This window comes from Eptatretus burgeri, chromosome 11 (assembly GCF_056783735.1).
Source record: "Eptatretus burgeri isolate ZD-2024b chromosome 11, Ebu_testis_v1, whole genome shotgun sequence".
NCBI classification, from domain to species: Eukaryota; Metazoa; Chordata; class Myxini; order Myxiniformes; family Myxinidae; genus Eptatretus; species Eptatretus burgeri.
This window is the reverse complement of record NC_140971.1, coordinates 26,176,902-26,203,591: the sequence shown is the minus strand read 5'-3', so window position 1 is coordinate 26,203,591 and position 26,690 is coordinate 26,176,902. Positions and strand designations below refer to the sequence as shown.

The following is a 26,690-nucleotide window of genomic DNA, read 5'->3' as shown; positions in this document are numbered from 1 at the left end:
TATGACATGGTTATCAAAATTTTCACTTTATATCCTTGTATAAAAAAGTGAACTACTAAACTGAAAACAAACCCTCAGTAAATTTCCCAGCAATTTCTGTAGAGGCAACAAAGTCTTGCCAGCAAGGGTTCCTGATTGGCTATGAAATGTATCACAAAGCAATCCTCTTGACAAGCTTCCTAGAAGAGCACTGCCTCCTCGTACCAGGAGGTAGATCATTATGAAAATCTACCTGGCAGATCGGCCACATGTACTGCAGGTAGTCAAAATCACCGGTGGCTTGGTAGTCACGAAACACCTGCAGGACAAACTTGATGTTTAGGTCCCTCCAACTGGCTGTATTGTGGATGAGGTAGGCATTGACGCGGAGCCACGGCTCATCCTCTGCGTCATGTAGATACAAAGCAGCATACAAAAGCAACATGAACATTTCCTCAAAATACATGCATGGCAAGAGGATAAAAATATTCAAAATATAATGGCATGCACATATCATCCTCTAGAGGGAACTCGCATTGCACACAGACGTGTTTAATCACATGCACGTTCGGACAAATGTGAGAGCTCACAGACAATTCCTTAATCAAACCATTCATGCATTGGGCACTTTCTACATGGTGCAAAAAGTGAAAGGAGATCGATGATGCCACGAAAGTCAAAAATAATACAGCACTCCCATTATGTACACAAGGGCATCATAAAAGTGAGACTGTACAGTGAACAAAAGTATGGTATGATACGGGTCAGTGGATGTCAGAAAGACAAGATAAATGGGAAACATCACTTCATACAGTGTAAAGTACATGATGGTTTTGAATGGTTTAGCAGCAGCAATCAGGAAACATTATTTATTTATTTTGAAGGCTGAGATTAATAGAAGAGCTGTCACACAAATCATGCGAAATATGCAGACAGAAACATCAGACAACACAGGAATCCACTTTGGATAAACACCTTGTGGGAAGTGAGACATCTTGCCAGGGAACTCTGGGCATTGGCGACGCAATCTTGTCAAATCGATTTTTTTTCCTCTACAGTCAGCAGCACAATGAAGAAACAAACATTTTCCTACTCCATCATGGGATGTCAACCAATGGGGTTCATCCGTACTCTTATCCTCTAACTGCTGACCCTCAAGCAAGGAAGCGACATGTACATGTTTTAAAAAGTCTTTGGTACGACTCGGCTCGGCTCAGAATCGAACCGCTGTGCCACCAAGTTTGGTTAAAAGCAGTACAATAGCAGCTTTATCCACTCATTCCATGCAAATGCAGCATTCTGATACAAAGACTACTTTAAGCAGTGAGAGAGAAAGAGAGAAAGAGAGAACTTCCATATTTCTCCACTATTTGTACAAATTAGCAAAGAACCCGTCCTTATAGTCAGGTTAATTCCCCCCGGAATTGGCATATTTTACTACAATTTGCAATATCCTCTCCTACCGCGAACAGTACTATACAATACATATTTACGTTGACATTTTGCTTCCCTTCTCTCCTCCACATCTTGAACCATCTGGGCTATGATTTTTTTTTAACCATCTAAAACATTCCCGTGCACACCCAGAAGCTTTCAATTCACTCCACCAAGTGGTTCAGGAGTGCATAGCAGTCAAACAAACATACAAACAGATACTGTTAGTGTGTCTGTTTTGTTTGTAGTACGGTATGATGGATACAGTCTACACACCTGGATCTCCCACATCATGAGGTACCACATTACGAGTTTTGACACTGCCACGACTTCCATCCATGAGATGTACCCTCTGATTGTCATCTTCTTGCATTATAGTAGCAGCTGCAGGTAACAGGTTATGCGTTCAGATCAAAATACATGTCAGCCACTGTGATTGAGCTTTGAGTGCAATAACATGCATTGTACACACCGATTTCATATTGCAGGCTGAGCTGCAACTTCGGCCACAACATTATGAGAGCAAAGGAGGCATAAAAGTGCACATCATAGGTGTTGTACATCCTGTATTCTTGTCCTGCAAAGTACATACAAATAAATAATTAGCATCCAGGTGCATAAAGGAGCCAATACATACATCATTTGCACATCAAGCACATAAGTAGACAACAGACAAATCAACATGGAATATGCATGAGAGTATATAACATGGAATATGCACACGAGCGTATTCCATGTCGATTTGGCTGTTGAAACTGGGGCGTGAGCAGTATGAGCTCAGGGATTATATCGTAACCAAACAGGCAAACTGAAAGTATACAGCTAGGAATACAAAACTAGTGCAGCCTTTTTTTTACAACAATAACTAGATGGGCCACTCTATAACTGCGGGCAGTTATGACGGTTCCAAGCTGCCCCACTTTGATACAACCCACTTTGTCTTCAGGGTTGAAAGGTATATTCCAACAGTACATATGTAATTGAGACAGGGTGCCACCGAGTTCAAACAGTACATAATTAACAGACATAGTCACATGGCTGGAGAAGATAATATTGTCAGGTTTCTTCTTCTTCAGATATTTATAAAATGCTGGCTGCCAGACCATGCGACCAATCATGTTGAAATTTTAAACATGTACTCCCCTTGATGAATAGATCGTACTCATAAAGGTGACTTCAATAGCCAAAGTGGTTTCAGAGAAATATATATTTTTTAATCTCCTTTGAGCCAAAATGGCTACCAGACCATGTGACCTATCAATTATTTGTGAACACGTATGTGAAGTTTCCGTTCGATCTGTCCAGCCATTCTGGAGAAGAGAATTTTTATAGGTTTTAGGGTAAATCCAATGTAGCTGCCAAACCATGTGACCTATGATGTCATATGTGAGGAACTTTTTGTTCCTCGTGGACCTGTAAAGTTTGTAACAGGTTACGGGTTATACCTGTAAAGTTTGTAACAAAAAGCTTGCAATACCTGTAAATTGTAAATCAATCTGCTCAACCATTTTGGAAAAGAAGATTTTTGAAGGTTGACATATATACAGTAGACGAGACGTAAGTCGGCAGCGTGTAACTCGTCACTTCGCCTAAGTCAACAGCATCAAAAAGTCCCGAATTTATCTAATGTTAAATCCCTTTGAGTAAAGTCTGTAAGTCGTCATCTCTAAGTCGTCACTTCGTCTAAGTCGTCAGATGTTGTCCATTCCCGCGTAATGGAAACTCAAGTAAATTACCACGCCTAACTCGTCACACAGAACTTCTACCTCGTGAGAAGCCCGATTTCATGGAATCGTGATGCGCGCTCATTGGTTTACACCGCCAGTGATAGGCTATTTATAACTGCGCTGCGTTCAGCTCAGTCAGCGTGCCGTCCCACATGCATCTGAAGAGGTAGACAGGCTGCGCAATGCAGTCTCTGGCGAAGGAGTAAAGGATCGATCGAGCTTAGTGTTGAAGTCCGATCATGGTTTTATATTGGCTTGTTTTGTACATCACCACACTCACTCTCACATCGGTATTGAGTGGTAGTCATCATGACTGTGTGTCATGTAATTTGTCGATGGTATACGAGTTTTCATTCCATATGAAAACTCATTCTACATTCATTCCAATGAATGAATTCTAACAGCCATTCATTCCACATTTGTCGATGGTCATATACCATCACCGATGGTATAAGAGTTGTCTTACAGTTGTTCGTTATCTTTACTTTTGATAAAGTGATTCATGAATTCCATCTTTGTTGATCACTTTCCAACTCACCAATGAACCCCCACCTATGCCCCGAGGATTGTGTTTCCCTTTGGGTACAATAGCCGGCTTAGAGATTGTTGCGCCCTCTCACACGTACATGTCCAGGCCACGCACGACTTCATCCTTCACCCCACAGTCATCATGAATGTTCGCATACGCGCAAGTCATCACATGTCTAAGTCGTCACTTTTTTCTCGGTCCCAATGGTGACGACTTACGCCGAGTCTACTGTATGTATATATTGTTGCAAATTCGCGCCCGCCAGCGTGCGAGCGGCCACGTAACTCGAATCGCGGCACGTCGCCCACCGGACGGACAATTCTGTCGTGACCCTCTCGGACCAACGCCGGGAACTAGTCACGGGTGGGCCTTTGCTGATAGGACGGAACAGAAGTGGGCGTGTATCATTCCTGATCCGACTCCTCCTCGGAAAGGCCGCACTTTGTACCCGTGGCTCGGCACGCGCCCTGTACGAGTCCAGGACAGCCTGACGCTCGGCGCCCACAAGCGACGTGGGAATGGCCGCAGAAGGAGAGGCGAAGGCGGTGGGGGCCTAAAGTGGCGGTGATGGCCATGGCGACGCTTGGAATGGCGGTGATGCGATGTTTATGGGAGCGAGCCGTGACGGTAAAGGTCGTGGCTTTTGGCGTTGTTGTTGTGAAGTGGCGTTGCGGTTGGTGGTTGTTGTGTGATGGAGGTTGAGACGTGGTTGGTTCAAAATAAAGATAGAACAGAAAAACGGCTATCTTAAAGGGTCGCAGCCCGAATGAATCACATTTATTCCCTCTAAACAACGGGTTTGGGCCTAACTACACATGTACTTACAGAGATATCTCACCTATGGGACCTGAATGGTGGTTTGCGAATTTCCTCAACCACAACAATATATATATATATATATATATATATATATATATATATATATATATATATATATATATATATATATATACATATATATATATATACACATACATACATACATACATAGCTGCTGAGCCACATGACCTATTACATCATAAGTTTTCATTCTCCACCATGATTTTTGTGTAGATGACCTTCAATAATTTTCATACTAATCAGATAAAGCATAGTACTTGCCAAATGACGTCATAATGAAGGCACCAATGACGTCATGGTTAACAGCACTTATTCCCCATGGGGAGTACTTGACAATGAACCAAGTTTCGTTTTTGGGGTGATTTTTTTTTTTCCCAGAGTTTAGGAGGTTAAGGAGAAATAAAGGTGCAAAGTTTTTTCTTTTTTTCCAACATGGTAGCTGCATCACATGACCGATGACATCAAAAATTATTACACAAAAAAAATTCTCCATGAGTAGTTGCATACTATGTTGAAAATTTGTGTCAATCAGACCAACGGTTGCCAAGAAAATATATTTAAAAGCAAATGAATCTGTGAAAGCCATACGGAAAAAATAATAAATAATCCAAACTGAACCGATGATGTTTAAGCTATCAAACTTTTATCACCATTGGTACTCATTGATGTACCTAAAGTTTTGCATCGATTTGTGCTGCATTTTGACAGAACGTGATTTTAAAAGATTTTATCTTCAATCCTATATAGCTGCTACATATTGCCATGTCTCAATCCATGTGACATTTTAGTTATCAAACTTTATTTATCATGGTTAGTCGATCATGTATATTAACTTTCGCACTGATATGTTAAGCGGTTTCAGACAAGAGGATTATTAACGGATCTCTTTTTTCAATCTAATATGGCTGCCTGACCACATGATCTCTGATGTAATAAATTTTAAACCTGACTAATGGGGTAGCCAATCACATTTGTGAAGTTTCCTTTTGATAGGATAAGGTTAGTTTTTCGATCCAATATGGCTGCCAAACCACATGACTGACGACATCATTGTTTTCACACTATGTGCACCAATGGTATTGGATCATATGTGTAAAGATTCACGCCGATAGGTTAAGCTGTTTCAGACAAATATATATTTTTAATTTTTCCTTAAATCCAATATGGCTACCAGACCACGTGAGTGATGCAATTTCAGCGATCCCTCATATATCCACAAGGGTAGTCGTTGACAAAGTTAAAGTTTCACATCATTCGGTTCAGCGGTTTTAGCGAAGATTTTTTTAAAGTTTTCGCCAAAATCCAATATCGCTGCCAAACCATGTCACCGATGACATCATAACTATAAAGTTTTGTTCCACATGGGTGGTCGATCATACCTGTAAAGTTTCCCCTTGATCTGTTTAGCCGTTTCAGAGAAGAACATTTTCGAAGGTTATTTTTTTCAAAAAAATATGGCTGCCAATCCAAGTCATGGATATCATCATTATGGCATAATAATTAAAGGCACCAATGGCATAATTAAGCCTGAGAACATAAATTTAAAGGTTTATTCTTCAAAAAAAAAAATGGCTGCCAGACCATGTGACCTTTGAGGTTTAAATTGTCACCCTATGTTCCCCAAGGCTAGGAGATCATATGCATGAAGTTTTGCATCAACATAGCAAGCCATTTTGAAGGAGATTTTAAAAAGGTTTTGTTTTCAAACCAATATGGCTGCTGAACCACGTGAACCATTAATTCATCAATTTAACCTCTCAACCAATTTATTCGTAGATCACCCTCAATAATCTTCGTATTGATCGGATAAGGATTTTGACGCATCCAATTATGGCTGGCATATCCCACCTCACTGATAATGTCATCATTATCAACACTTTATTCCCATGGGGAGTACTTGGCATGTGCCAAGTTTCAAAAAAAAAAATTTTTTCTATGCAGCGGCTTCTGAAAAGAAGAGGTCCAAAGTTTTTCCTTTTTTCCAACATGGCTGCCACACCACATGACCTGATGTCATAATTATCATTATCAAAAAAAAAAATCTCCATGATGAGTCACTCCTATATTGAAAAAAATCTTGTGTTAATCGCTCAAGCGGTTGCAGAGAAAATGTATTTAAAAGGAAACAAGTCTGAAGACGACGATGGTTCATGAGCGGTATTTGATGATGCACATTGTTTCAGAAGTCAAGGATGAGACAATGTGATAATGTTTGACCAAGTTATAAAAATGATCAACATGATGTGGTACGAGTGACAGGTTATTAGCTGCAAAATGTCGAAAACCCGGTTTCGTTTAACAACTTAAGAAAATTTGACCTTTGCATAACCTTTAAAGGTCACAAAACAATGTTATAAAAATGATCAACATGATGTGGTACGAGTGACAGGTTATTAGCTGCAAAATGTCGAAAACCCGGTTTCGTTTAACAACTTAAGAAAATTTGACCTTTGCATAACCTTTAAAGGTCCCAAAACAATGTTGTGGACATTAAAATAAGGAAATGGGATACGTGACATAGCTTCGTCGATACATATGGAGTTAGTTCGTCGAAGAAGGTCGAAAACCCGGTTCGATTCCCACAACTTTGAAAATTTGACCTTTGTGAACTTTATAGGTCAAAGGTCAAGGATTATGACCTTTGGTGCAAAACTTTCTCCGGAACATTCCAGGAACAATATAACGTCATATAGGCTATATGGCATTTCACACTCCTCGGATTATCCATACTTTGATGAAATCAGCGTAAAAACAAACTTGATGGGGGCGCCACGGGCAAGGTGTTCGAGATGGAGCAAAATGGTTTCAAGATTTTAGGTGGGGAATGACCTGAAGATTATGCATAAAAAATATTGTCATCCGAGCTCTCAAAGTTTGGGCGGTTGTTCGATTTTTATGTCAAAATTCGAAATTTTCTAAGTTCGTGACCTTGACCTTGGGACGAAAATGGAACAAAAAAAAAAAAAAAAAAAATATCGAGCTCCGTGGGGTTATGCAGGTGCCATTGGGCTAACCAAATACCGAAACCCCTGTCAGATTTAACAAACCCCCTAGGAGAAGATGCAAATTGAAATTGGCTACCCCCTAAAAACAAGTGTTTTTTTGGGCGTGGCTCTGCCCATAATGGGCGCACCATGCCCATTCTCAGGAAAACACAACGAGATCATGATATAAACCTCCCACCAAAATTTTATCAGGATCGGTTCAAAACCCACGGAGCTATGCTCGGGACAGACAGACATAGACAGACAGACAGACACACAACAATAACGAATATAGTGGTCACTTATTTTTTTCGTGAAAATATTTTTTCATGAACCAATAAACCAACAAAATGGCGGCGGAAGTACGTCATGGACTGTAAAATAATCATAAACACAAGAAAATTAATAGGGTACCAGCCTGTAAAGCTTCGTACCCTCATAAACAAAACAAAAACGGTAGGGTACCCGAATAATCATATTTATATAGTGCCTTTTGCTTATTGGATACAAGGCAATTAAATAAATTATTGTTGTTAATGACGAAGTTCTACCAATGTCCAAGAAGAAAGATTAAAATTTACGCGACACAAAAACCTATTAGCAAAAGTAACAAGTGGATGTGACAAGAAGATTTCCCGGTTTAAGGAGCCCAAAGTTTTTTCCGAGTGTATATTTGTATCGTGCACCGAGGAGGCAGTGAGCGTTAACTTGAAGAAAGTATAGATTACATTGTGTTGTGTAAAACCTCTACTCAGGTGAGGCCAGGTGAGGACTTGTGGCATTTAAGAAGGAATGAACAAAGAAAGTGCATGGCACATTTGAAGGAAACTATCATGGACTATTTGACCGGTGCACCACAGGCTGTGTTGGTGAGGTCGGCTGTGGAGCCTTGGAGAAGGGCATACGACTTTTGTGGCCACTTCATGGAGCAGGATGGCTGGCAAGATGGTGAAATGTACAAGCAGCGGGCGGCAACGCGTGTGCGTGTGTGTGTATATAACGACTGCTTGGGAGAGACGTGGACTCTGCGTACATTGCTCTTGGCCTCCTCATTGTATTTGTCATCCTGCCGGTCCTGAGCTGCACTTCACCATCCACACGACCTGCTCCACACCAACTTCTTGCCTCCCTCAAGCTCTCCCCGCCTGTCCCCATTGTTTCATACGAGTACGTGCCCGTAAAAAAAAAAAAAAAAAAAAAAATTAAATAAATATTCAAACCGCTAGCAAGAAACAACAACCACAGGCCATTTCTTCGCTCCCGCGTGCCCGTACGTGCGTGGCCTGGAGGTTCGCATATTATTCGCAGTTACGATTATTCGCAATTTAGTTTTAATGCCCAAATATTCAATTAGCGCCAACAGATTTTGCCTTTTCGCAATGTCATCGCAAGGAAAAACAAAAAGAGAAGAGAGAAAAAAAATTACTTCCTGGTTCGGAGCACACCAGCTCACTCTGATGTTACCAAAATTTATGCACCGTCTAATATGAAAATGATCATAACTTGGGGCATTGTGTTTATATTATCTATAAATGCACATAAGAAATCGAGAAATTATTAGAATACACGAAGTCATCACTCTCCGGAAGCCCGTACGTTGTAACCCGTAATGGGGAACGCGGCTGAGCTTCCCTTCCCCCATCGGCCACGCCCACGCAACAACGTGTCTTGTTATTGGTTTGGTAAATAAATGGCCATAACTTGGGAAGCACTTGTCTGATTAATATCAAACCTTGAAAAGGCACATCCTCAGGTCCCCAGCAATACACCTGGCAAGTTTCAATTAGATCGGACCAGTGGTTGTCGAGAAACAGTGGTCACACACACACACACACACACACACACACACACACACACACACACACACACACACACACACACACACACACACACACACACACACACACACACACACACACACACACACACACACACACAATTATAGCTAGATGAGAGTCTGGTAAATGATGTCATGAAGGGGTTAGGCTTTATTTATTTATCTCTTCTTTGTACATAAGTTGGCGTGCCCCATCATCCCTATCTGTGTCTTGTCAACCACTCGGTTTGTTCCGGACTATTTTTAGTGCCTTGTTTACCCTTATCCCCCCTGTACCTTTTAAAATAAACACCATTTTTATTACAAGATACTGCACATGTCTTCCCACCTTTTTGACACCCACGTGCGTTTTACCACGAGGTACGGCTTTGTTTGGGTGATCTTAGGGAAGCCTGCTTTGTGGGGGGGGGGGGGGGTTCAGTCAACCAATGAATAACATGATCACGCTCCTCGCTGGTCAACATGGGGGTCATATGCTTTCTGGATCCATGAGTGATCCGACTCAGAGTGGTAGGATATGTCGGATTTTCTAATCCACCACTCATTATTGGAGCTGAAAAATTCTGACATCGGTGTAAGGAATGACATCAGGGTGTGAGAAGCCATTTCAAAATGTAAACCAACAACATCATTGGTCCAAAGATGATAGCATCATGGTTAATGTCCCATTTCTCCACTTGAGTTGAATCTTTTGGAAAATATTGAATTCAACAACAGATTAGAAATTTATATTATAACTAATCAAATGAACCTTCAATTTCTACTCTAATGTTTGCACTGATTCAATCCGATCAAAGTTGGATCACAAATGGCACCATAATCAGGAAATTGCCCTTAGTAATAAAAGTTTAGTCAATGGTTTTACAGTTATCAGACTGCACCTCTTCAGCAGGCATTACTGAACACCAAAAATGATGGCTGGTTGGCTTTGTTTTAGAATGTTCACAATCAGTAAACAAGACGAGGCATTAATTGTTGAAGGTTTTCATCGATTCGTTATCAATTTGTTATTCACTTCCACATGTGTGTCGGTAAGAGTATGGTTGCGGGACCTATTGAAAAAGAAGCCACAAGAAGACAAAGCCAAATTGGCTATTGCAAATGTCCTTATAGTATTGTTATGTGGAAGAGTGGGGGTCCAGAGCTGGATTGTTGTCAGTGTGACATGATCCGTGGGAATCAAGTAGGTGAGATTGCCATGTATTTAGGTTTTTTGTCTATCAGATTAAGTTTTGTTCCACATGAAACTGAGAAAGCAGCGTATGTAATTTATAGATAGGATAGTCAGGGTAATATTGTATGCGTAAACACCTCTTGTTTGTGGGCAGGGTTAGATGAGACCTTCCCATCACTTTGTTCCGAACTGCTCGTCTCGTCCACCTTTTCCTTCCATATTCATTACAAATAAACCTTTAAAAAGGTAAGAAACATGTTCAATCTATCTGCCTCCTGTGCATGTCATCAATTTTGGCTCATTTGGGAAACCTTGGGGTAGTAATTGAATAAAGAGTAAATAGTAATTGAATGCAGTGCAGTAGAAGATAGAAGCTGCTCGGCCGTTTCCTGGGACAAAGGATCCCGGCACCGAGACAAACCATGTTAACGGAGCCTTAGACGTGATAGTATTAATGGTGTGCCAGCAAACAACCAGATTGTCAGGTATGGAAAAATATATATCACCACCACTACAGAAGTTTACCCAAACACTCCTCTTCAACTGTGACAGTCGCCGTAGAGCACCTCACCGCCAGCGACTTCCTCCATTACAACGAATCAAGTCGACCCTCCCATTTCTTCAACTCAACCCCTCCCTACCACATTTATTGGGAATCATAAAATAATAGTCATTACAAAAAGCCACAAACTAATGTATGAAGACCATTCGGGTTAATATCACACCTTCCAGGTAGGCAAAGTGTCCATATTCATGCAAAATGTTGGGCAGGTCATGACCCATTCCCTCAGGTATATCCAGCCAAACTGTCCCACCATCAGCCAGAAAGTACAGCTCATTGAAGAGTGCAGACTTGTACCAGGAGGGAAGAGAGCTACATGCAGAAAAGGCCAAAGTGGTAAATCATTGTGGTGTTTCATGCAGCAGCAGCAGCAGCGCAGGACACTCTAGGTACAAGCAAAGTCATTCGCTGTCAGCAATACCTCAGTTGCCACTTTACAGAAACTAAAGTGTATTTAATCCTGGAATTGAGCTACATTAGCAAAATCCTGCGACACAAGTCTATTTTAAACACGAGAAGACATTGTGAAGGTTCAAACTCGGCTTCACTTTTCTTTTCTCTTTTTACAGTTTGGCCACTAGGACTTCATAAAGTAGAAAAAACAAATCCTTAAAAGAGCATTTCTTGACAACGCATTATAAATTTAATGCATGGATAATTATTGCTATGAGCCTGAGATCATGTAAATAATGAATTACAATGTCATTTCAAGCTGGATATTGCTTTGAGTCAAGGTCGACAGGATAGTGCTGAGGCAGCACACTTACTTACCTTTGCGCTGTCTCATCTGGGTTCGATTCCTGACCAGACTACAAACTGCCGCATTGGTGCTTTGTAGGCAGAAGCTTACATCACAAAGTGCACCGTCACTCAGACGAACGTTGAGCTGGGTGTCTGATCTGCTAGCATTAGCGGGTGATCGTTAAAAAGCCCTTGGTGTAAATAAGTCAAGAGTCGACGAGTTAATGGGCACTGAACAAATTCCCAATTCCTGGCCAAACTTCCCCCACGGCAAAACACACAAGCAGGTGCAATTAATTATGGCAATTGAAGTAGTAGTGGTAGTGTTACATTTTTTTCAGGCAAAATATGGTGCTTGAGTGCTTCTCTGGGGTGAGCGTGCACCAAGTGTTATTAGTCGATTGAAAAAGGTATTGATGGCAATACACCCGCAATGGTGGAGCTGCACTCCACTTCACTATGAAACAATGGAAACATCCACACATATGGCAATACTGTACAGTACTTACAGATCTTCAAGGATGGGCCTCTGCCAGTTATCAATCCTATCTTCCCATTCTTTGTAGTGAGTCAATGCGTGTCGTGCAAGTTCAGGAGCTGCTGTTCCATTTGAGCCAAACCACCGAGTGTAACGTCTGTGGAGGAATCAGTCGTATTTTTTTATATATATGTAAAAATCTCAGTTTAGTTTCAATTACAAAACAACAAAAATAGCTTGAAAGAACAAATATGCAGCCCACATTGTTGGGGCATTCCATGTCAAGTGTACACACCCTCCCGACACGAATACCTCATTTTCTCCCCATATGTTGGTCATTTATTCACTTGGGTGAAAAAAATATACCAACTTTTAGACCTGTGGGCCAATCAGGGCCCATTTTAGGGGCCCCCCCAAATTTGGGCACCCCCGGCTGCCCCACAATCTTCCAGAGGCCATATCACAGGTTGTAGTGGTCTAATTTGGCTGATATTGGTATCAAAATGCTCATAAAATCGAGATCTTTCGAATCGCGTGAAGTAAAATCACTCCGAAACAGTAATCCAAAAAGTTATAGTTTGGGGCGCCCTTTGACCTTGGGCCCCCGCTCCCCAGCCAAACCGATGGTCCCGATTTTTTCGTGCGAGAATATCCCTTAATATACTCCAACACCTCAGCATAAATGAAAATGGGATCTCAATGGGTTCAAGTGTGATTATGGTTTTATTGTTCAGGGTCCACATATCACTGGACACACAATACAAAGCACAATATTTGAACACAAGATTTCCAATACACTATATCAGTATATTGTACATAAATTTTCCACATGCACATGCAGGAACTGGAAGCGATACGAGTAAGAGTAAGAGTTTTTCCTCGCATATTATATTCAACATTTTTTACCAACCAATGTTTTATTTGACAGCTGTGTTTCTTTTTTACTGATTGTGTAGGTTCTACCTGTAGCAGTTTTTGGTTCTACAGAAAGAAGTACATCAGAAATGTCTAAAATGCAGTGATCGTCAATGTCAGGAAAAAAGAAACTACTGGCAGGCCCATTTGGATGAAGAAAATTCACATTCACTTCATGAGTGTCCTGAAAGGCTTCCATGATGCAGGCAAGCCACCATTTTCCATCATAGTGCACTGTGACATAACCTGAGAGTTTCCCGTTAAAAGTTGGTGTAGATTTTGAAATAGCTGACTCGATACGGTGTTCCTCGCTCAGGCTGAATTCGCATATTTGAAGAGCAGTTTCAGAAATAGGGATGAAAGCATGAAGATTTTGAGTTCCAGCTATGGTTTTGGCCCTTTTTAACCTTTCTTCCAGATTTTGTTCTTCCTCGTCATACGCCTCTTGGATCCCGTAACTGAACTTCATTTCATTCAAACCATTTTCGGCAAAGGTGAAAAGTTATTTTGGAGAAATAATTTAACTGTCGTAAGGTCGACGCAGGCTCTCACATGTTGCTTCTCGTTTGACTGTACCTCCCACACCATCTGAAGGGCCCTTGCCATGACTTGAGGCAAAAAAATGCCATTCTGCGTCAATACCATACTCTGAGTTGAGACGACATAGGTTTATGAAGGCTTTGCAATTCTTACATTGGCCAGCGCAAACTTCTGAGAAATAGTAAAGTTTCTTTACATTTCCAAAGCTAGATTTTAAGTGTTCAATGAGCATTCTTTGGAAGAGATGGACTGAGACAACGTCGTGAGTATTGCATTCTGATATAATGGTGAACGAATCGTGGTTTAATTTGCCATGGTCCAATTTGAAATAGTAAACCCAGGGGTGAATTGTCACTTGAGAGCAGTTCCGATGGAATCCTTTGGCCGCATCCTGTACGACAAACGAATAGTTGTCTGAGAAGTCTCCAATAATGACAAATTCTCCTTCACCAATTTTGTCTTTCTTATTTTTCAGAAACTGAGATTGGGCCTTGGCAATGAAGTCGTGTCTCACTAATTTCACCACGACGCGCGTTCACAGAATTGATTAATAAATTCTTCCAAAGGCAGGACCATGGAGCTCAGTTCAGATCTGTCGGTGGATGTCCACCGTTTAAACTGAACTTCATCAATATCCTCAAGTTCATAATCACTCAGTAGCTCGGTTTTGAAGTCTTCAATTGATGGGCAACTTTCGCAAGTTCTGAAATAACATGCCGGTTGTGCTGGGTTACAAACTATGTGTGCTATCACATGATGATAGTTAGGAAGTTCGGCTATCTGTGGCATTTTGAAACATCATGAGTTTCACATTTTGTTGTATCGTACATACATATACAGTGGGGAGAACAAGTATTTGATACACTGCCGATTTTGCAGGTTTTCCCACTTACAAAGCACATAAAGGTCTAATTTTTATCATAGGTACACTTCAACTGTGAAAGACGGAATCTAAAACAAAAATCCTGAAAATCACATTGTATGATTTTTAAATGATTAATTTGCATTTTATTGCATGAAATAAGTATTTGATACATCAGAAAAACAGAACTTAATATTTGGTCCAGAAACCTTTGTTTGCAATTACAGAGATCAGAGGTTTCCTGTAGTTCTTAACCAGGTTTGCACAGACTGCAGCAGGGATTTTGGCCCACTCCTCCATACAGATCTTCTCCATATCCTTCAGGTTTCGGGGCTGTCGCTGGGAAATACAGACTTTCAGCTCCCTCCAAAGATTTTCTATTGGGTTTAGGTCTGGAGACTGGCGAGGCCACTCCAGGACCTTGAGATGCTTCTTATGGAGCCACTCCTTAGTTGCCCTGGCTGTGTGTTTCGGGTCATTGTCATGCTGGAAGACACAGCCACGGCCCATCTTCAATGCTCTTGTTGAGGGAAGGAGGTTGTTGGCCAAGATCTCGTGATACATGGCCCCATCCATCCTCCCCTCAATACGCTGCAGTCGTCCTGTCCCCTTTGCAGAAAAGCATCCCCATAGAATGACGTTTCCACCTCCATGTTTCACAGTTGGGATGGTGTTCTTGGGGTTGTACTCATCCTTCTTCTTCCTCCAAACACGAGTGGAGTTTAAACCAAAAAGCTCTATTTTGGTCTCATCAGACCACATGACCTTCTCCCATTCCTCCTCTGGATCATCCAGATGGTCATTGGCAAACTTCAGACGGGCCTGGACATGCGCTGGCTTGAGCAGAGGGACCTTGCGTGCGCTGCAGGATTTTAATCCATGACGGCATAGTGTGTTCCTTATGGTTTTCTTTGATACTGTGGTCCCAGCTCTCTTCAGGTCATTGACCAGGTCCTGCCTTGTAGTTCTGGGCTGATCCCTCACCCTTCTCATGATCATTGAGGCTCCACGAGGTGAGATCTTGCATGGAGCCCCAGACCGAGGGAGATTGACTTATCTTGAACTTCTTCCATTTTCTAATAATTGCGCCAACAGTTGTTGCCTTCTCACCAAGCTGCTTGCCTATTGTCTTGTAGCCCATCCCAGCCTTGTGCAAGTCTACAATTTTGTCCCTGATGTCCTTAGATAGCTCTCTGGTCTTGCCCATTGTGGAGGTTGGAGTCTGATTGATCGAGTGTGGACTGCTGTCTTTTATGCAGATAACGAGTTCAAACAGGTGCAGTTAATACAGGTCATGAGTGGAGAATGGGAGGGCTTCTTAAAGACAAAACTAACAGGTCTGTGAGAGCCGGAATTCTTACTGGTTGGGAGGTGATCAAATACTTATTTCATGCAACAAAATGCAAATTAATTATTTAAAAATCATACAATGTGATTTTCAGGATTTTTGTTTTATATTCCGTCTTTCACAGTTGAAGTGTACCGATGATAAAAATTACAGACCTCTACGTGCTTTGTCAGTGGGAAAACCTGCAAAATCGGCAGTGTATCAAATACTTGCTCTCCCCACTGTACACTGTGTGTACCGCCTGAACCGGCCAGGACACTCTGAGGGACGGAGCATGGCGAACTTCGCGAATCCAACTTTCAAGCCAGGGTTCTTCTCTTTGAATTTCTGAAACAGTTCCTTGAGATTTAGTACCAGGCGTTTTTGAATTTTGTCTTTTCCATGTTCATTCCTGACCACCACACAGTCCTTTTTTCTCGGCATTATTCGGCCGATTTCATCACTTCGGTTACGACGGATCTCACTTAGTCAGGCAATATTTTACCGTTTGGGATTTGGAGATGATAGCATACCATTTTCTTTCTCTCAATTTTTGGCTTGCACAGCCATTCTTTGGGAGAAACTGAATTCGCTCATCATCCCTCTGATGCTCATATTCCAAGCAAATATTGTCAGTAGACGTATTTGCTCTGAACGGCTCGAAACAACATATTTTTCTTTCAGGCTTTTGATCACCTCTGGCATGCAGTTTTCATCACATTTTGATGCTGTATCTTGTGTTTTCTCCGCAGTGCTTGGTCCAGCAACTAGTTCTAATTTCTTTCGCCCAGAATCTTCCACTTTACTTCGCTTTTCAGGAACGTACCCTGGGTTCCTTTCTGTCTTTTGTTTGTCGAATGGGCTTTCGCCTATCATCGATAACGACTGGTTTAACAGGTCAACTTCTGCTTCTCGCTCAAAAACCTCCTCGTCCTCATCTGTCAAAATAGATTCCACAATGACTTCGATAGTACCTTCTGATGATAATTTCGAACTGGTCGAAGATGATTCTTCAATACACTCTGGTGGCAACTGAGTTTTTTTTCTGCACTAAGTACAAAGTCTGTCATCTTTTCCTTTGAAGAAAATTTCATAAACATATCATTTGACACATTGCGAAGATCTTTTCGTTGTTTCGTTTTATGGCAGCTGAACAGATCGCAACAGTATTTTCGGAACTCCTTTCGATCTTCAGTCGCCATGTTTACTGCAAAAACTGAGATTAGCCCATTTATAACTTAATTCAATGATGGTTATACAAAAAATGTACACTTAAAAATCAATAGACAGAATAATTTTTTGCAAATGATGCAATATATATATATATATATATATATATGGTGTCCCTAAAAAAATGACATCATTTCGTAGTCTAATAACAGCTAATTCTCGCTCAAATGATCTCAAATTTTAACAAAATGTGTAAAAAGTAACTAAATTGAATGTTTAATTCTTATCTCAATGAGAATCGACCAGGAAGATGGATTGGGCGTGCCAGTGATAATGACAATGTGCTGTTGAAATGGCCACCACGTTCACCTGACTTGACACCTTGTGATTTTTTTTTCTATGGGGCTATGTGAAAGGACTGGTCTATATCCCCCCCCCCTCTTCCGACAAGCCTAGAGGAACTTAAGCAGAGAATCACTAAGGCACTGGAGAATATTACGCAAGACATGCTACAGCGCGTTTGGCAGGAGCTGGACCACCGACTTGACGCGTGTCGTGTCACAGGCGGTGCGCATATTGAATATTTGTGAAGTTTTGAGAAAACTGTCATAAAATCTACATCCCTCTGAATTTCTTGTTCGAATTTTGATAAATAAATCTTTTATTGTTCAACATGAAGCCTATTTACTTTATTTTGCCTGGGACATGTAGCTACTTGGATAATCAAGTTTCAAATGATTTTTTCATTTTTTTTAGGGACACCCTGTAAAATATATATATATATATATATATATATATATATATATATATATATATATATATATATATATATATATATATATATATATTGTTACGGCTGTGGAAATTTACAAACCACCATTCAGGGCCCGTAGGTGAGATATCTCTAAGAGCCTGGTGTTGGCGCAGTGGTTAGGGCAGCGGCTTGGGATCCAAAAGGTCCCGAGTTCAAGCCCCGTTGGGCCACTGAATTAATACACCAGGGGGTTGACTCAGCCTGTCATCCTTCCGAGGCCGGCGAACTGAGTACCAGTGCACTGGGCCGGTGTATACCCCGGTTAAAATAGGTGTACCATATCCCTGTGTCGTAAGAGGCGACCAGGGTTGCGTCAGGAAGGGCATCCGGCGTAAAACATGTGCCAAATCACTATGCGGATCATACGGATGATCCGCTGTGGCGACCCCGAACGGGAGCAGCCGAAAGAAGAAGAAGAAGAAGGTGAGATATCTCCAAGTACATGTGTAGTTTGTACAAACCCATTGTATAGAGGGAATTTGTGTGATTCATTCGGGCTGCGATCCTTTGAGTTAGGCGTTTTTCTGTTCTATCTTTATTTTGAACCAACCACGTCTCAACCGCCATCACACAACAACCACCTTAAACACCATGCCAGCCATCGTCACCAACGACAACCACGCTCCAACCCTCAGACAACAACAACAACGCCAACAGCCATGACCTTTACCTTCACAACTCAATCCCACAAACATTGCATCACCGCCATTCCCAACGGCGCCATAACCATCAACCACCACGGAAAACCCTCCACCACCTTCACCTCTCTCCTTCTACGGCCATTCCCGCACCACCTGTGAACACTGAACGTCGGGCTGTCTCGGGCCCGTTCGGTGATTGGTGCCGAGCGCACCGAGCCGCGAGCGCAAATAGCGGACTTTCCGAGGGAAAATTCGGATCAAGAACGCTACACGCCCACTTCTCCTCTGTCCAATTAGCAAGCGCAGGGCAGCTTGGCCCCGCCTCCAGGCGCGTCTGTGTGAAATCGATATATGCAAATTCTAGGATCAGGGAGGTTCACGCCCCCATTTCCTCCGACCAATGGGCGAGCGTGGCTCCGCCCCAGAGGTCATCCTGATCTGAATATTTGCATATTAGCTGCTCCTGCCAGCCTATAAAATGGCGAGCGCAAGGCGAATCGTGGCAGAGTGAGTCAGTTTTGGTTGGAGAGTGGAAGAGAGCCGGGGGAAGAGAGTGTCATTGAGAGAGTTGGGTTCTGGAGTCGGCTGAGAAGAGTTTTGGGAAGAGGCAAAGGAGCTCGGGTCCGAGGCGAGAAGGACGGCGGTCGGCGACGAGGTCGCGGTGTGGGATCGCTCGTCGCGGGACCCAAGCCAGCCAGCCATTCTCCTCCACCAGGGCATCAACAACTCCCCCTTTCCCCCAAGCTGCGATAGTGCAAAAAGGGTGCCCCGTTCCCACCCCACTCCAAACGTCATGCCAACGAAACCCGCCAAGGAGCACGGAGTCGGGGCACAGCCACGCGGCCACATCTGTGGCTCGTCCGCCAACGCGTCACGAGGACGCGGGTAGGACCCCCCCGCCACCCCCCCGGTCTCGCGGACCTGGCAGCTCCTCCAGGTCACGCGCACAATTGGCCTACAGGCCTGTCTGCCCCCTTGTCTATGAGGATGGCTTCTTTCCTTTGCTTTTGTGTAAATGTGTGTTGGCGCCGTCTGTAAAGTAGAACTGTATAAGTGTTGCCGTGTGTGTGCGTAGTCAGCAGTAACTCTGCGTCGTTGTTGCTTTTGTTTTGGTTGCTACATGTGCATTTTGACTGTATGGCTGTATATATATATATATATATATATATATATATATATATATATATATATATATATATATATATATATATATATATATATATATATATATATATATATATATATATATATATATATATATATATATATGCTTTCCGTGTGCTGGGAAATAAATGTGCATTGTGTGAACTGTTTTCCCGTTTCGCTTCGTCTTTTCTTTATTGACCCTCCATCCTGCTTCACGTAAAGGGTTCGTAGTGGGTGAAAAATGCCCGGTAAATAATCTGAACCATCGAGGTCGACGATAACACCACTCGGTTATCCCGATAGTTCGGAACGGGCCGCCCAAGCGGCTCGTGTCCGGAGTCGACCTGCGGCGAAGTACGATCGCCCGGTTTACCATCCGCGTGGATACTTCGGTAGGTCGAGTTTGGCGAACAACCCTATCCTACGCGGGTGGCCGATTGGCACGATTGTGGTGAGATCGAAAGGCCCACCCGTGACTGGCTCCGGGTGATAGTTCCCGGAGGGTCACGACTGAATTGTCCGTCCGGTGGGCGACGCGGTCGCGATTCGAGTGACGCGGCCGTCCGCACGCCGGCAGGTGCGAATTCTCAACAATATATATATATATATATATATATATATATATATATATATATATATATATATATATATATATATATGTATATGTATATGTATATATATATATATGTATATATATATATATATATATATATATATATATATATATATATATATAATTAGGGTGGTCCAAAAAAAGTCAAAAAAATAGAATGTTGCTCCACAAGATTAAAATTATTGTAATATGATCCGATAACGCGCATAAATTTTTAGCTTGATTGGAGGTGATTTAGAGGTCGCTCCATATGACGACTTTTAGTCTCATAACTTGAATAAATTAGGGTATGGTCAGGTACGATTACGGGTACTTCTGGATGTCCGAGGTGGAAATGGAGTGCATTTTCGAACTCTATGGGGTCGATTTACTCTAAGAAATGACTGCACCGACTTTGAATTCATTACCATTTCGAAAAATATGACCTAAAACAAGATTTATCATTGCTGGAGTTGAGTAACTCATCCTACTCATTTCGATATTTTCCAATCTATAATTAATTTGTGGTCCGTCTAAACATCTTTGAGTAAATCGATCCCATCGAGTTTGAAAATGCAGTCCATTGTCACCTCGGAAGTTCAGAAGTGTACGGATTCGCATCTCACCATACCCTAATTTAATATAATAATAACTAAAAAAAAAAACTAACATATTTTTCATGAATCATTGAATCTAAAACACTGGATGTTGGGCCGGCTAGAAATAAGTTCAGGCGGGAGTGGAGACAGCAATTGAGGCGGAGATAATAGTGGTATTTGGTAAATGAGACGAAATATTCCAATAGTTTGTAATTCCATTGATTGAAAAATTAATGGATTGAAAAAAATTAATGGACATCCAGAAGTACCCGTAATCGTACCTGACCATCCCTAATTTAACCAACTCATGAAACTAAAAGTCGTCATATGGAGCGACCTCTAAATCACCTCCGATCAACTTAAATTTTTTTAGGCGAATTGTTGAATCATAGTGGAATAATTTAAGGCTTGTGGAGACAACATCCGAATTTGGGTTTTTTTTTTTTCCTGTTTTTGGACCACCCTAATATATATATATATATATATATATATATATATATATATATATATATATATATATATATATATATATATATACACATACATAATAGTCCAGAGATGATTGTCAATTTCAGACATAAAGTCACCTGCCAGCAGGTGACATTATTGGAACGATGACGGCAAGCGTCGCCGAATGTCGAATCAAGAATTAGTGATATGTGGACCCCGAACAATAAAACCATCATCACACTTGAACCCATTGAAATCCCATTTTCATTTATGCTGAGGTGTTGGAGTATATGAAGGGGTATTCTCACACGTAAAAATCGGGATCATCGGTTTGGCTGAGGGGTGGGGCCCAAGGTCAAAGTGCGCCCCAAACTAGAACTTTTTGAATTACTGTTTCGGAGTGATTTTACTTCATGCGATTCGAAAGATCTCGCTTTTACAAGCATTTTAATACCAAGATCATCCAAATCGGACCACTACAACCTGTGATATGGCCATTGGAAGATTGTGGGTCAACCGGGGGCACCCAAATTTGGGGGGGCCCTAAAATGGGCCCCGAGATCTGAAAATTGACACATAATGTTTTAACGTGGATACAAACACTTGCACAAAAAAAAAGAGTGAAATCTGAGATGATGTGTCAAAATTTAGCTGAAAAATGTGTACACTTGACATGGAATGTCCCAGTTGTTGTTTTTTTCCACCAGAATTAATTTACAAAAGAACACAGAACCTGTAATAATCTTGTCCCTGTGCCCCAAAGCGGATTCGTGGCATATCCCAGGTCAGAGAAAATTCTAGCTGGGCACTTCCACCTGCTGGCACCATTGCTGTGCATGCCACTGCACCTGCTACCTCCTCATGGCCTTTCGTCTTGACACCTGACCCTGTGAGCACGGACATTGTACATACGTGTTATTACAAGGTTCTACAGTGAGTGTAATTAACTTCCAAAATCAAATTTACTTTCATTGGTGCTCATAATATTCAGCATTCGGATTGTGACGAGGAACTCTCAAAAAATAAATAAATAAAACAGAAATACCGTTCCAAGGAACTTCAACACAGAAGGCCAGTAGGTCCATCAAGCCTGTGCGATGTTTGCCAGCCTATGGCTGTTTGTGCATGGTCTACCCATTTCAAATGCTGAGCATCAAGCAAGGAAGTAGGACATACCGTTTAAAAGTCTTTGGTACTACTCGTTCGAAAGTTCGAACCGCCGACCTCCCAGACTCGGAGCAGGTGCTCCAACCATTATGCCACTGAGTCTGTTGGCAATATGGTCACAGTTTCACAGCAATTTGTTACAAAGATGTTTTGCAGTGAAATTACACAACGTGATAATACGGCCAACAGTCTCCAGCATGATGTTTACCATTGTTGTGCTCCCATTGTTGTGCTCAGCATAAGCGTTGCCATGGTCAAGGCAACAAATCTTTGACATCTGCAGAAGGGTCACACTAAAGTCAACCATGATGTCACAAGCCACATCGAATCATTTACAATTAGCAAAGAATGCCTGGAGAGAAACTTGGGTCTGAAGATTCAATGATTCGTTGACCTGATACAGTTTGCCTTATACTTGCTCCAAATGAAAATTCAGGGAGCTGTCGTGTGTTGTCCAATACGGGACTTTCAAGAAATGCACACAAACGAGGTAGTTGGCACATGGGCTGTGTGTGCATTTTCAGTGACTCACTTCCGCTGAACGCAGCGCTTTTAACCTGCTGTTGCTCAGGTGACATGTACGAGTCAAATAGTCTGTTTAAAATAATTTTCAGCATTTAGGCCAAGGGTTCCCAACCTGGGGTGTGAGACAGAGTGGCTTGTGTCCTTGAGTGACGAGTCACGAGTCATCACTCAGCCGGCTGCCAGTGTGCCTTGAGAAGTGGTAGTAGGTGGTTGTGTTGCGTAGATAGTAATGTCGTTTACAAGTAATTAATCAAAAGGAGAGAATAACAGAATTAACATACAAGTAAAGTAACTGATTGTCAGAGTATTGCTTTTAAAATCATTATAACGCAACACCTGACATAATCATTGTACATCGTTACGCCTACAGTGTAGGTGTAAGATATTTGTCTTTGTTCATTTTTACGGGCGAGTGACTGGTTATAGTACACGCGGTGATGGGCTGGAAAACTGTTGCAGCATGTTACAAATTTGCATTGTGTCTCCATACTGAGTGCGATTAATCTTAGCACATTGACCGCCACACGTATTATTGCGTACTACCACTGGTGAACACTTTATTAATATAATTTAATCGTGAACATTATAAACTTTCGGAAAACTAGTATTTAAGCACTCTTGCGGAATAATGGTGATTTAACAATTGCTTGTTTAATAGTCTTGAAGTTAGTGTTTTATATTTGACAACAATTAATTGTAAAACGGTGTAGAGACGTGTATTTTAAGTACTATTTAAATTTCGAACTACTTATGGTGGTCGCTGTGCTGAATAAAGGTTACTTGTGAGAGAGAGCATAATGCTAGTCTTTCTTAGATTTTTTTTTTCATTAAGCACTTCATTATTGATAAATTTACTTACTTGCAGCTATTAGGTTTTTATAATAATTAAATTATGTTTGCAACTACTTCTTGCTTCATACTAAGTGGCATATAGAGTGGCCAAATCCAAGAAGCCCCATACAATTGCGGAAGATCTCATCAAGCCATGTACACTGGAAATGGCAACAATTATCCTGGGCAAAGAAGCAAGAAAAAAATTTGAACAGGTGCCCCTATCAAATAATGACATTCACAACCGAATCAGTGATTTGAGTGAAGATATTTTGGACCAAGTCATCCCAGATGTCAGAGCCAGTCCTTTTAAAATCTCTATTCAGTTGGATGAGTCAACTGACGTCTCCACTTGTACTCAACTCATCACATTAGTGAGGTATGTAAATGATGGTGCTGTGAAGGAAGATTTCCTGTTTTGTAAAGATCTGCCAAAAAACACAACTGCAAAGGATGTGATGCAGCTGGTGAAAGACTTCTTTGCCAAACATTATTTAGATATCAAAGTCATTGGTTCTGTGTGCACTGACGGGGCACCTGCAATGCTTGGAAATAAATCTGGATTTTCTGCATTGATGAAAAAGGAGATTCCAGACTTGCAAGTTACCCATTGTTTTCGTCATCGGCATGCTTTGGCATCAAAAACATTGCCTCCAAATTTGAAGAAAGTTCTTGATACTTGTGTGTAGATCATCAACTGGATCAGGGGGAGAGCTTTGAACCATCGCATCTTCAAATAATTTTGTGAGGATCTGGGTTGTGAGCATTCAGTTTTGCTTTTCCACACAGAAGTCCATTGGTTGTCACGAGGACAAACTTTAACCCGCTTCTTTGAACTGCGAGAAGAAATCAAAGTTTTTCTGGAGGAGCGTGAATGTGATCTGGTTGGGGCATTGGAATCACAGGAATTCGTCCAAATGCTGGCTTACTTAGCTGACATTTTCACTCGTATGAATGACCTGAGTATTTCTCTTCAAGGAAAAGGGATAAACATATTGAAGGCTTGTGAAAAGTTGAATTCCTTCAAAGAAAAGTTACATCTTTGGCGTCGAAGGATGGAAAGAGGCAGTCTCTCAAATTTTCCTTCACTAGAAGAGATGGTTGATGATGCTGGATCCATAACTCCTACTGTGCGTGAAGAAATTGTGGCTCATTTGGAAATGCTGTCAGAATCGTTTGATGGATATTTTGCTGCTGGAGACCTGAAGATTTCAGAAGAATGGATCATGAATCCATATTCCTATAATTTGGAGAAAATGTCAGATGATGAAGAGCTGAAGGAAGATCTTATTGATTTGCGGACTAATCGAACTCTTGAAATGCAATTTGAAAGCAAGACTTTGGAGGAGTTTTGGTGTGCAGCACTGGATATATTCAAGACTTGGTGGGAAAGCACTCCGTGTCCTCATTCCATTTGCAACAACATACTTTGTGTGAATGTGGATTCAGTTCTCTTTTGTCAATCAAAACAAAATCTAGGAATCGCCTGAATCCACAGGCAGACCTACGGATCGCAGTCAGCAAGAAAGTTCCATGTTTTGACAAAATCGTGAATGAGAAGCAGGAGCAAAGAAGTCATTGAATTTTATGTTCACAATTGGGATTGATTTTACTGTTTACAATTTTTTCTGAATAAATTAGAATCTAATTGCTCAATTTATACTTGCATTTTATGCACCGAGTTAAAAGCTTATTTTTTAAGTTCAATTTGTTCACCCGCAGTATTGTATGTGGTTCAATTTGTGGTTCAAAAATTATAAATTAGACCTCTTCATCTTCAAATGTGATATTACTTTTGTAGGGGGTGCGAACATTAATCGAACATTTCCTAGGGGTGTGGGGCATAGAAAAGGTTGGGAACCACTGATTTAGGTGAAAGAGTTGGAATTTCAAAATGGTTAACCATATATATATATATATATATATTTTTTTTTTTTATCGTTCCTGAATGTAAATTAGACTCACGGAAATACAACTATTAAGTTGCAATTGCTCACTGGCTTTGACATCAAAACAGATTATGGTTTCAAATGGAGCATGTCATTGCCATTAGAGCATTTAAATTTCATGAGATGCGACAATAAATGTGAATTGTTGTGCTCCCAGCTTGACGGCTCGATGACAGAAGCCACCAGAATCCTGTGTGGGCAGGGGCAACTTGCTAGCATCGGAAATAAGAGAAATATCCGTGGATGAGAAGTGTCGAGTTACTACCATTTCTTATTGACATAAGCGAGTGGAGACATAAATACACACCCCTCCTTTTAGCAAAAGATGCAAAAGTGTCGTCCAGTTTATCTTGTGGCCCCAGAACCAAATAATAAACTAATTTATTACAGCCCTCACAGCTCCCACCCTCCCCCTCCCCCCAACATGATAAATTGTAAACATCATTTTAACTTGCTCTGTGTATTCACTCCCCAGATATAACCTTCCAATCGCTGTTAAGAAGCAGCCAAACCAGAAATGGTCTAGAGAAGAAAACCCCAGAGAAGCACTAAAATGGCCATCTGCAGACTCAGGGAAGTCTGCCTGGTAAATCTGACTCCCAAATCAATATAGCCATCACAAGCTTTGCGTATTTACACATCGTGAAGATGTCCTTTGTCAAAGAGTTGGTAACCATTACTTTGTTGCCAATGAACTATGACATGGTCTTTCCCAATGCAGACGTCCATTAAATAAATCACCAAACTGGCAATGTTCACAGGAAACACTCCCGCAAGGTTCAAAGTCCACTAACTAGCAACGATGGTCGAGGGGTTTGGGCAGCAGTTGCCCTTCCATAGTTATTCTGGTCTTGCACCGGTCCACGGCATCGAGAAT

At 41.4% G+C, this 26,690-nt stretch overlaps 1 protein-coding gene across 6 annotated transcripts in view; it reads right to left on the bottom strand.

Annotated features, from left to right (window-relative positions):
• Positions 1-26,690, bottom strand: part of GBA2 (glucosylceramidase beta 2) — a 103,735-nt gene that overhangs the window by 29,112 nt on the left and 47,933 nt on the right. For all 6 annotated transcript variants that reach the window (XR_015049156.1, XM_085845654.1, XM_085845656.1 and 3 more), the window contains 6 exons: positions 22,075-22,228; positions 12,317-12,442; positions 11,230-11,378; positions 1,886-1,990; positions 1,690-1,797; positions 233-384 (listed from right to left, as the gene is read on the bottom strand). Coding sequence is in view for 5 of the 6 variants with exons in the window: in XM_085845654.1 (XP_085701780.1) it covers positions 233-384; positions 1,690-1,797; positions 1,886-1,990; positions 11,230-11,378; positions 12,317-12,442; positions 22,075-22,228 (794 nt within the window). In the remaining variant the exon portion in view is untranslated. The remainder of the gene's footprint in view (positions 1-232; positions 385-1,689; positions 1,798-1,885; positions 1,991-11,229; positions 11,379-12,316; positions 12,443-22,074; positions 22,229-26,690) is intronic.